At 44.8% G+C, this 12,637-nt stretch overlaps 4 protein-coding genes across 4 annotated transcripts; 1 reads left to right on the forward strand and 3 right to left on the reverse strand.

The window, feature by feature from the left end:
• On the reverse strand, positions 1 to 578 carry SARC_08899 (hypothetical protein; the record flags this gene model as incomplete). Its single annotated transcript, XM_014297101.1, has 2 exons — positions 1 to 193; positions 528 to 578. Coding segments are annotated over 2 exons (244 nt in total), but the record flags the coding sequence as incomplete, so codon positions are not given.
• Positions 579 to 4,360: 3,782 nt separating this feature from the next.
• Positions 4,361 to 5,218, reverse strand: SARC_08900 (hypothetical protein). The gene has a single exon (XM_014297102.1). It carries the CDS (start codon positions 5,061 to 5,063, stop codon positions 4,836 to 4,838), a length of 228 nt encoding a protein of 75 aa, XP_014152577.1. The 5' UTR covers positions 5,064 to 5,218; the 3' UTR covers positions 4,361 to 4,835.
• Positions 5,219 to 5,504: 286 nt separating this feature from the next.
• SARC_08901 (hypothetical protein) lies at positions 5,505 to 7,239 on the forward strand. The gene has a single exon (XM_014297103.1). The coding sequence runs from the start codon at positions 5,852 to 5,854 to the stop codon at positions 6,764 to 6,766; it is 915 nt and encodes a 304-aa protein (XP_014152578.1). The 5' UTR covers positions 5,505 to 5,851; the 3' UTR covers positions 6,767 to 7,239.
• A 1,281-nt stretch (positions 7,240 to 8,520) lies between these two features.
• SARC_08902 (YjeF) lies at positions 8,521 to 12,146 on the reverse strand (the record flags this gene model as incomplete). The annotated part of the gene is made up of 7 exons (XM_014297104.1): positions 8,521 to 8,704; positions 9,331 to 9,457; positions 9,774 to 9,879; positions 10,360 to 10,485; positions 10,825 to 10,922; positions 11,593 to 11,666; positions 12,034 to 12,146. The coding sequence occupies 7 exons, from the start codon at positions 12,144 to 12,146 to the stop codon at positions 8,521 to 8,523; spliced, it is 828 nt and encodes a 275-aa protein (XP_014152579.1).
• Positions 12,147 to 12,637: the final 491 nt, after the last annotated feature.

Below are 12,637 nucleotides of genomic sequence, written 5' to 3' on the forward strand. Positions count from 1 at the left end.
TGTGTTGTGTTGTGTTGTGTTGTGTTGTGTTGTGTTGTGTTGTGTTGTGTTGTGTTGTGTTGTGTTGTGTTGTGTTGTGTTGTGTTGTGTTGTGTTGTGTTGTGTTGTGTTGTGTTGCGTTGCGTTGCGTTGTGTTGTGTTGTGTTGCGTTGTGTTGTGTTGTGTTGTGTTGTGTTGTGTTGTGCTGGTTTGCCTGCAAGTTATCAGAACCACATGGATGGTGCAAATGTGAGCAGAGTACTGTCAATAGACGGGGGTTGTGATGAGGGATATATATGAGTTTACACATTCGTCTGTCTGTATGTATGTATGCGCGATGATGCACTCATAAGTGCACACATGGAAATAGTGAGGTGTACCCACTAGATAAACTATATATGCCAGGTTTACACATGATAGCGATGCATATGCACAACTCAATAGGTACATATGTATATGTATTGGAGCGACAGATGTGGCTCTAGCTTACCCTCTCGGGCAGTTCAGAGTGGTTGGCATGTTGTCGGATGCCGATCATACACACATACCGTGTCCCCTACAAACAACTTAGACACTGCACTTAGGTTTGTGTCGCTCATATGGTTCGTTTCTTTCGTGTGTGTAGGCATACGAGACCACGATCACCGGGCGATACTATGGGCACCCGTAGAGTGCTCTCTCTACATCCAGACAAGCACTGCCAACCGAACAGACCGGACTGGTGTAGGGTTGGGCAACCCTTGGGTTTGTCAGCCGGTGTATCCATTCACTTCACAGGGCATTCGGAGACCTCACACGAGAGTGCAAGCGTACAAGTGTACACGTGTGTACGTGTGCTTGGGCCAATGGCTGTCATGGACAAACGACTTCTACCGACGGAATGGGCGTAGAGCTCTATACTATAGACTAAAGCGTATGAGCTCTATACTATAGACTAGAGCACATGAGCTCTATACTATAGACTAGAGCCGTGTAGCATGTAGCAATACACGTGGCGAGGAGGGTACCCACTTCTTCGGTCGCATCTCACTACAGAGTGAGTCAAACTGTGGTGTAGATAGGCCCTCGGAATGGGTAACAACTGTACTTATCTCCTGTGCATGCATGCACGTTATACCTGTGAACGGGTGAATGGATTTGTCAGTCAGTCGTGCGGCCATGGGTTGTTGGCCATCGATTGCGCAGAGGATACACACCAACGACAGATCAATATACCTCGATAGGGTAGAACTACCAACTTGCTCACTAACCAACCAGACTGCTCACTAACCAACCAAACTGCTCACTAACGGGGGTGTATGCCCATTGAGTGGTGCGTGGCATACTTAACTGGTGAATGGTTATCAGAGGTCAAATCCATCACACTCGCACGGGATTACGGAAACGGAGCGGGGGGGGGAATGATGTATCAGTTCTATAGCGTAGTCTAGGGTTTTAGGGTTTGAGGACTCAGTTCAGGGACAGTGACGTCTGTCAGTATAGTCTACTGAGAGAGAGGCCACAGCAACTAAGCACGACACACATTCGTTAACACGGAACGATTGGCATAGCACTACAGATACGTATGTACAGGGCACTTCCGAGACACACGAAGCTATCAAGAGACTACAGGTGAATGAGTAGCCATACGCACGCAACGCAGCCTGGCGCTATGTGCTCGACGGACTATAGAGATACGAGAGAAACGAACACAGGACCACAGCATGCAAACATATGTGGACGACTGCGCAACAGTTGGTCTCGTGTGTGGGGAGACGGGTACAGGGATCAATGGCCTGGTAGGACGACCGAGGCACCTGCTTTGTATAGGCATGGTTTTCCGGTTACTTTAGATAGGGATACGTCTAGACTGGTTGAAGATGGGTGTGCCTTGAAGCTTTAGGGCAGTCGGACGCTTCATGCGATACGCCTAGTTGCTCAGACTATGCCACTGTTACACCCGTATTCTTGGCCAGCGTTGGCGCTGTGAAGCAGTGCATAGGCCATTGTACCGGTGTGTCATGGCAGCTGACGATGGGGGGCACGCGGAAATTAGTATAGAACCACCTGGTGTACAAGAACTTAGTAAAACGTTACCATACATAGTAAACCGTACGCATCCATAGTCATAGTCAAACGTCCCCACACATGGTAAACTGTACGCATTTATAGTGAAATGTACCCATCCATAGTAAAACGTATGTATCCATATTATAACGTGCGCATCCATAGTATACCGTGCGCATCCTAAGCAAAACGTCAACACCCATAGTAGACTGCAAGCATCCATAGTAAAACGCACGCATCATAGTAAAATGAATTATCCATCGTAAAATGTACGCATCCAATGCACTCAATTCGAGGCTTTGGGTTATTTATTTGAACCCAACTTGTTTGTATTAAATTTGTCCTGTGTGGTGGATAGTCCGGGATGGGCTATGTCAGATTTTTACTGAGCTCTAGGGAACTCAGCAGAAGAGAGGATCTAACACTACCTAAAATGGACTTTTAGGGTTTAGGGGTTTAAAATCCCGTCTTTTCTAGATGTCTTGTAGTGATAGCTATTGCAATGAACGCTTTCCATATGGTCAATAGATGGGCCCGTAGCCAAGACAGGGTTTAGGGTTTAGGGGTTTAGCAGGGCCAGATACCCCAGGAGTGTAATAGCATCCGTCATTAAGTCATCCGACGCTAGAGAGAGCTCAATCTAGTACACAAGCAGGCAAACCTACCCTAACGCCACTGGTTAATCACTTCGCCTGGGCCAGCAAAGCAGGAGTGTGTGCGTACGCCTCTTGACGGTACCTTTAAACTAAGTCACAGCCTCATACCAACGTCGTCCTCAATGGCAGTACCATCTGGAGGAAACGATCGACGGGTGACGGTAGTATTGTAGACCTGCACATCTCTACGGACCCACAACAAGGCACTCTGCAAGTGTACATGTATATGTATATGCAAGTGTACATGTGTGTGTATCTGCAAGAGTGTAAGAGAGGTCTGTATATACGGCTACTACCCGCAATCCAACTGGCATATAAGATGCATCAAGATGAGTGGGTGCAAATAACTCACACGCATGCCGATAACCAGGTAGTCCTACCGAAGGTAGGCGTAGTAGGTACACTTGCACCAGTCAGCAAGGCGCACGAAGATGTATAGCCGTATCACTTACACTGATACCAATCGCCTCTAACTTGCGGCGAAACCCGGACGGTGTATTCAGTGTGTGGACATATCGAGTGGTCACCGGATCGGCGTGTGTGTCCACCTTTACGTATGTGATTATACCTGTAGTGTTGTGCTCATCCAGCGGGTGTACCAATATCGGGTCTTTCCCGGGTAGATCGAATTGAACGCAAACGGCACGCCATTGGTCTCCTATCTCTCTGCACGCACAAATGTGAGAGGGGTGGGGTGAATGACAGGAGCACACAACACGCAGATTCAAATGTGGGAGTGTGGTGTGAGTGGGAGGAGTATACTACACGCCCAATGCAGAAGGAGGGTGGACAACACGCCACTTACATGCATTTCGGTCGAGCAAACGCAACTAAGGATTAAACGGGCCCAAACTGAAGGAAATGTTCAGACTAAGGATCTTTTTTACGGGAAAGGGTAACGTCTCGGTGATGCTATGCACGCCTAATATATCATAATATAAAATGGTATGGTTCAGGTGATGGTATGACGCTCAATTAAAACCTCAATACATCATATTATACAATGGTATGGTCAAGGTGATGTTATGCTTACTAAATATATCACAATATAAAACGGTATGGTCAAGGTGATGCTATGTACGCTTAATATATCACTATACAAAATGGTATGGTTAAGATGATCCTATGTACGCTAAATATACAGGAATATAAAACGGCATGGTTAATATCATTATATGAAATGGTATCGTCAAGGCGATGCCATGTACGCTCAATATATCATAATATGAAATGGATACGTCTACGTGATGCTATTTATGCCTAATATATCATAATTACAATGGTATGGTTAACGTGATGCTATGTATACTTGATATATCATAATATAAAATGATATCGTCAAAATGATGCCATGAACGCATAATATAACATAATTACGCTAAATGTATTCTTGGGATAGACATGTACTGAGTATTAACTGTATAGTATGGACGTTTCAGTTGTCCTCTTCGTACATAATAGACTTATCAGCCACCGCCTATGAGCATTGAGCGTCTCTGTTGCCGAAATGGGTTTTATGTGTACTGTTCCTCTGACATTTGCTATACGCGCGAGGGCAATTTTAGCTAAGCAACACCCGCCAATAGTGTCCGTATTGAATCTATCGCCAATAGCGTCAGTATTGAATCTATCCAGGAGATTATATCTGACGTTCGTAATATTATACAACCCACCGAAGCCAGCATATTCTACAAAATGCATCTGATTGGCGACTCAGCAACGTACGTCTGCGTAAAAACTTATACATAGCCCTTTAAACAAGCAGAAGGCTATGACTTATCAAATCTGATTGTATTTCAATACTGCAATCCATCCAGCGCTGAGCTATGCACTCGATCACATGGAATGTGATGGGAGTGCTCTGCAAAGATGAGTGCATTCAATAAATATGCGTAGATTAAGTGTTGATGCGTTCTTTCACACCTGCCAATTTAAAAAGGCTTGTGAATAAGTAGATAATATATCACGCTACTGGGAGAATAGTACTGGTCGATAACTAAATTGTGCATCACGCGATAGTATGTCATCACATTCATCGTCCCAGATATTAATTCCTAGATATACGAGCACATATAGTCTCCATATCTCAAACCACAATATGCCTATCGTAGACACATGCCTACCAATTCCTAGGCGTGCAAGTACTGAGACACCCTATCTCATAAACAAGGCTCTCGTCGTTGTCATAGGAACACACCTATCCATGTCCTTAACGAGTTCTGTCGGTGTCAGAACACTAACTGACTTGTGATCCAAACATGTATATCGACCAGTACAGTTAGGAAGCATTTTCCATCTGTAGGCGAGATAAAGCTGTAGAATGGGACCGCTAATGTCCTCGTGGATATGTCCTATAGACCCCCCTACAGTTCGAGAGTTCATTTTTATACGGCAATTCACTGGTAATAGAGTATTCGGTATAACAGTACAATAAATTGTGTTCAAACATTCAAGCTGCCCACTCGAGGAATCACAGCCATACTGCCACACAAGAGTCCAGGAGCCTCACCCAGGTTGACCACTTCAAAAGTTCAAACTAGACAACTATGTATGTATTCGACAGTATTTATGATTGACGTGTATTATGAGTCCCAATATCATAGCCTTCTGAAAATTAGACGCCAATATAGTTATAATAATGACAAGTTATCGGATTTCTGGAAACAAGAGTATGTATGAGCATTCTGAAAAAAAAGCTTTTGGAGTAACACGGTAGGCATACGAAATATATGATTGGGTGAATAGTAAAAGCCAAAGATACACACTGAAACTGAAAGATAGACTAAATAAAAACTGCATAAACGAGTGTGTAAAGTACAATGCGGTAAACAGTAATAGAACAGTAAACACTGATAAGTTTTACGCTTTAAGTTATATTATGTAGTACTGCCTTTAAAAAAACACTGACTGATGTCGCATGTCTCTATTTATATTGTTTTGATCGCTGATTCAAACTGAGATACAGCAAAGAATATGCGTCACTTCACTTTCAGTTAGCTATCACTGACGTTTGCAGCGGGACTCTTACTAGATATCATTATCACTTCCTGTTCAATATACTGTTTGACCGAGCTAGTCACGAGGTCACGAGAAAGGGGGCCCTAGTAACGATCAATCAGCACTACATCAGGATACTCAAAACAGATACAAAGCTATATACCTTCATCATCATGTCAGAACGAAAGAAAAGCGCAGAGGTGGATATCAAGACCATGCGCTTGTACACTGCCACGGACAGAGTGCTCAACGACCTCCGCCAAGAAACCGGCTGGTCGGAACACGCCTCAAAGCCACTGTCTGTGGATGTGCTAAACAGATACGATCAGTACCACTACCACGGCACACAAGCAGTGGAGGAGGCAGCTCAGTTGATTGATTTGACATGTGCAGATATAGTGTTAGATGCGGGTGCGGGTGTAGGGGGCACGAGTAGGTATCTGGCAGCCAAATATGGGTGCAAGGTTTTGGCGGTCGAATTCCAGCCGGATGTGAATGAAACGTCGGCAAGGCTGACTCGTGCCTGCGAGATGGGCGCGAAGGTCACGCATCTGTGTGGAGACTTTGTGGAGATGTTCGGTACCCCTCAAGGTGACTATACGTCTGCTCAGGAGAAGGTATTGAAGGAGAACGGCTTCCAGGTTGGCAGTTTCACGGTAATATTTACGTTCCTGGTGGTGCTGCATATAGTGGATAAAGCGGCAACGTTCCAGTCGTTTTATAATGCGCTGCAGAGTGGGTCGGGTAGGCTAGTGATCGAAGACTTCTATCAGATCAGGGCCCTCAGCGAAGTAGAGACAGAAACCTTGGCTGATGAGGTTTACTGCGAGAAACTAACCAGCATAGCACAATACACACAAGACTTACAGAGCGCCGGCTTTATTGACGTCCAAGTAACTGATTTAACCGCATCTTGGACCGAATTCACCTCATCAAGATGCCACATGTTTGAGGAGAAGATGGAGAGGCACAGGCGTGTGTACGGCCCACATGTTGCTGATGGTCTGCTACGCTTCTACAAGGCTGTGTCCACGCTGTTTTCAGAGGGTGCACTGGGAGGTTTGCGAGTTACAGCGCGCAAGCCGTGAATGGCTCAAGTTATACTTGGGTGTTCTAATTCAATGTCAGCTCTGCAAACTCAGGGAAGTCCACGGGTGTAGCAGTCGGGTTGTACACATCATGTGAACAGTTGTACCTACAAGATTCAGTCAGTTTCACACATCCAGGCCTGTCATATTTTAGATAATTAGTATACTGTATAGTTGATGCGGAGGAAAGGTCAGACCATTTCACACGGCCACGTTCCCATCTTAAAGCATGCGTCACTACTCGCGATCGTAGGAACTATCGCGGAAGGTCTATGTAGCGATTCTGGCAATTACATCGCGGGTAGATGACGCTGAAGGCTATCTCATCCATACGTGAAGGTGGCAACCACAATAAAGCCGAAGCATATTGTCGTGCGCGTACCGATGTTATGTGTATGTGAACGCTTGAAAGCAGTATGGTAATTTCAGTTGTTTTCTGTTGTCTTGCGAATCGGCGCGCGTGTCTCAGAAACTTTTGAACGCATACAGATAACAGTCTGATCCAAAAAAAAAATTGTAGGTACCCACCACAGTCAGGGACAATAATGTACTCCTATCGACCAGAGCTACCATTCTACACCACAACACAAACTGCTTTTCATGAGAACTGTTGCTCATACTTCTTTATACAAAGAGCATACGACATATCTACACGACAGCGTATTCGATTGGACTATGCCACAGCACTGCAACGAATCCTCCGCGTCGTTTAAATAGTTTACAGTTTGCACTCTATGGCGCCCGGGGACCGGTGGCGCGTGCTTCACTCTGATGCGATCAATGTGATGTGATACAGATTGTTCTACGTTAGTACATCTGTAAGGTCACTTGCAGTGTGTGCTGAAGAGTCCTACGGATTCGGCTGGGCACGTGTAGCATGTTCATGCAGCCACTTGTTATATGCCGGAGAGCACCGCAGACCGAGCGATTCCGAGTGAATAAAGCGAAATACTTCGTTTTGGCGCAGAGATGAACGTTTTCCCCAAACGTTTTATCTGCTAGTGTACGCAACAACATCTGTAGAGGGCCGCCGAACATTTGAACAATGCATCCGCGACAGACTCGTCCGTTGCATCTTTTTGAGTTATAAATGGTTGGCCATTGCCCACCCCCCCCGCCAGACATAAAAGTCCAGTCATTCTGGTTTACACATGCCTCGCCCTCAGAGACACGCAATTACTGTAATACACTGTACCTTGCCTAACTGTAATACTACTGTACCTTGCCCAGCACAGACAAACGGCGCTTTCTCTGACCTTACCAGCGATATCTTGTAAAGCTGTAAACATCGCGCGCCCTATGTGTGTTTGGGGTGCATTCACTGCCCACTTCGTCGCTGCACAGTATAGCCTTAAAATGACAGCTATCGGCATTAATGGTGTCGATTTTGAAAATAAAAATAAAAATAAAAACCATCTCGGATGACGTTCGAAAGCTGGTCCTCACGCCCAAGCCACTGTGTGGATATCACGGCGTGTTCTTGGTAGGTAGGTTTATCGCCTTCCGCAGCACACCCGTGCACCTATCAATACAACCACTCTCCTATGCGCCTCACCTCGCAGCCCAACCACCCCATCTATGACTCACCCCACTACCCGTTGACGTGATCGCGCATACCATACCTCGTGGGGAGGTGTGAGGTAAGATGCATAGGAGGCTTCTCAAACACCCACGGACCATGCATCTATCAACACACATAAGTACCCTCAGTGCCTAAGTTTGCAGTGGCATGAGCCCATACATGCTTCACTCCACTATGTGTCGTCGTCGTCGTCAAGCATACCATATTTAGTGGGGAAGGTATCAAGTAGGACACGTGGAAGCATCTCAATCATATCCGGTACACCCATGGACCGTCCGACATGCTGGAAGGTTCTTCGTGCTGTCAGTCTGGTTATAAAGCAGCCGGCAAAGGCCCCGTTCAACTGTGGTAATCCACTGGAGAAAAAGAATATTAGTATATATATGTATATGAGGATGGTTAAATAACATTCACGGATGCGTACTTTTGTAGGCTTGTACTATCTTCAAGTGTCTCAGTACCTCAATAGACCAGCATGTGCAGCATGTGAGTATATGTATATGTAGAAACTTGCATACATATATAATTGTACAGCATAGATGTGAATAAAAAATACATACAAGCATCCTGCAAAGGCTCTGCATGCCAGTAGCGACCTTGGGCGCAAACAATCGGATAAGGCAATGTATGAAAGACCAAACGAATAGGTAAACTTAAGTCGATATTACAGCTCGAAGCCACGAAATCTATAGGCTGGGCTGAATGTATGAGTCCTATTTACAACTTTGCTCTTGGAATGCCACGGACGACCTATAGATATGACAGCCACCGTTCTTACATAGTCAGTCCGGTACATCGATGGACCAGCATAGCTTTAAATATTCACGAATGCATACTATAATTGTAAATGTATATACAATAAACAATAAACAATATACATATATACATATATATATATATATATATATTATATATTATATATTTATATACATATATATATATATATGTATATATATAAACTTCCGACAGCCTAAACACTTACGGGGTTGTAGGATCAGTTTCGTGCGCCATGTACGCCCAATTTGTGAACACTGCGATTAGTCCCGACAGTACATCTCCCTGACCACCACAGCGTCTGAGACTACCGGGTTCGTCGCATACATCGAATCCTATTTAATTGGGGCGTAGAACGGCTTAGACAGGCCATGGAACTTAGTTATGCGAATAATAGTGTTACTGATCTGATCCTTCACATATATCATATCTTGAGAGCCGAGATCGACAGAGAAAATAACGATTCCATCGTGCACTGCAACTCCGCTATACATTCAAGTCACGTGCTACTGTTAACTTATCTATCAAAGTCTAGTAATAAGCAACAGCGTATGTTTGTGTTAAGAGTTCCGACCGGATGAAACAGCGCGAGAGTTGGAGCGAGTTGAGAGTTCAAAGATGATTACACTTTGCATATAGCAAGGCACTGACCTTTCTCGAAAGCGCAGATGTCTTTCGGTCCCTTTTGGACAACCGTCACGCCACCCATTTTACAGCTCAATGCAACAGCATCATCTCCCGGCTTCATTTCGTCGTTCTAGAACAAACGTAATGATAAAACTGATACGTTAATCGTAGGGAATCGAGATATACGATGGCTGCCATTGTTTAACGTAATGAGATAACTAATACGTTAATCGTAGGGGATCGAGATATACGAAGGTTGCCATGGTTTGAATTGCGTCTACAGAATCGCTCCAGTGGTTCAAAGACATGAGAAGGTGTCAAGTACCTCATGCCTCAAGAACGACACTACCTTACACACGAAGATCCAATAGGCAGTGGCAGAGCAACATCACGCCACTGATACCACCGTGTCAGTGTAGACAGGCGGTACGTCGGTAAGGTGAGACAAACTATAGAATACGAAATGATATATGAGTTGGATCCATTCTATATGGGGGTGCACTTAGACTGAAGGATGGTTCACGATAAGTTTACTTGATCATGGTGCTGGTTATGGTTCACGATAAGCTTACTTGATCATAGTGCAGGTCATTGTTTACGATAAGCTTACTTGATTATAGTCCTGGCCATACATGGCCATCAATCGCTTGAACTCGGCGACATTGGGCGTGATCGTAGCTCTGAGATATCCTTGAAGCGTGACAGAAGGTTTCCTTGTCAGATTGTACAGGCCATCCTGTATAAGACGAGAGAATGGCGGATATGAGCTACATAACCAACCAGCATAGGTAGTCATATCCATACTTCGGATGGTACGAGAGTTGTTCACATTTAGTGTTCTATGTAAATGAAGAGCATTAAACGACACGGATCAAAACATCCACAGCGCGTGTGCAAACCTGCGCGAGCTCCGTTCTCCCCCATTTGATTATTCTTATCTCACACGAATATACACCCAGAAGCTACTCAGAAGAAACCCACAACTACGCAATTTCTTGACACTCAGATTCTCCATTCAGCAAATACAACACACCCCCGTTCGCGCGTGCCTGCATTCAGATCACGACTAACTCACCGCATCGACTATAATGGGTATGTCCCTCTCCCGCGCATCCGTCAGAATAACATCCACACAGTCATGCAGGAAGTCATTCCGCCCCAATCCAGGCCCCACTAGCGTATCGAAATTCAGATCAAGTTTTAGTTTCGTTAAGTATCTCCTTACAAACAAAACTTTGGTCGCAACCAGTGTGACATCCCAGATCGTCGTGTGATGCCGCGATCAAGATTTATACAAATGACTGTACACTCACATCATAACTTGGGCAGAAAATTCAGCATACACTGTAACAACAAAAAATGCATCTCAGTTTCCTTTTCACACTCCATAATACAGGCGCACACTTGCTCGCTCTTATCCGCTACAAAACCGCAAAATTAACATCTAACCATTTTTTTTTGTGTGTAGCAAAACACCGATTAAGTGGCCTGCCAGGTCTATTCTGGAATTGCACATTCTGCACAACTCCACGAGCTACAAGGCGGTCGACCTTCCCCGGGACCATGCTGCTGCGTATAGGAAGATGTCCTTGCCAACTAAAACAGTTCCTGCCAGCAGTTCTCGCATACTCTTGGAATACATGATACAACTTGACCTTGTCACACAGAAGATAGCGGTGATACTCTTCACGTGATTGGGACAGGTGGTAACATGACACACAGGACAAAAGAGACGAAGAATCAGAGTGCTCAGAAGACACTCTCCGCTAAGCCTCAGAGGGAGGCGGACGCAGTACAGTATGTCCTAACACAACATCGGAAGTAACCACAACGAACAACCTACCTACAAGCACATCGAACTTGTCGAGCCACTTGCGAATCTCGCTTGTCACGGACTCCTGTTTGGACTTATCGGGTCTACGCACAGAAGAGGCGCACAGGAACGGAGGGTAAGCAGGCGTCATCCGTGCGGATTGGTGGATAGATATAACGCAGGTGTAAATTTAACGACGGTACAGAAGAGCATATGACAGTCTTGGATATGCAACGGATTTGTATCCAATACCAAAGTGCCACGCAGCCGCTATGAGAGCCGAGAAAAGGAACAAAGCTGACATCTATACCCGTACCGATATAAACAGCAATGATGATTTTTTTTGGAAATCCTATACGTATGCGATATCAAGCCAATTACGGAAAGAAAAATTACAATTCAAATGTATCTAAATCATAACTAGGGCCTGCAACGTTTGTAAGCGTAAATGAACACACCAGTGTACTATACCTGGACAACTCCAGCAAATACGGATGCACTATCAATTCGGGGCTGTATGACTTGATAATAGGCCCAGCTCCAGCCGTACAGAACACATGCGCAATATCCGCGCCCTGGGACATGGAATTAAAGCATACCACATGTTTGCATAGTGCACTTTATGCATGGAGAATGTGCAATGCAGTACTACCAAATGATCTACATACACCCGAAGAGTGATTCAGGACATGAATGGTACCATAATCTTGATTATAGGGCCTGAGAGCAAGCTATAGAGACAATGCGACAATCGAACAAATAAATACACATTATTGCGGGCGAGTCGTGTCAATGAAGGTGTATAGGCATCACGAGTCTAGTGCTGGACCAAATATCAAAACGAATATATACGACATTTTATAACCAATTACACACAAGCTGCTCGATTCGAAGCAGTTACGGATTGTACATACCCCTTTTAAACACGATATGGCACTGTAGTAAGGTGCCCCGGTGTATTCAGTACAGCCACCGATCACAGCAATTTTACCACCTACAATGTGCAGTGTTCAATGCCACGAGATTAGCTTCATTAATTTGTGTATAGTAGTCAATCGTGTGACATGATAATGGT

This window comes from Sphaeroforma arctica (assembly GCF_001186125.1).
Source record: "Sphaeroforma arctica JP610 unplaced genomic scaffold supercont1.848, whole genome shotgun sequence".
Classification (NCBI taxonomy): Eukaryota; class Ichthyosporea; order Ichthyophonida; genus Sphaeroforma; species Sphaeroforma arctica.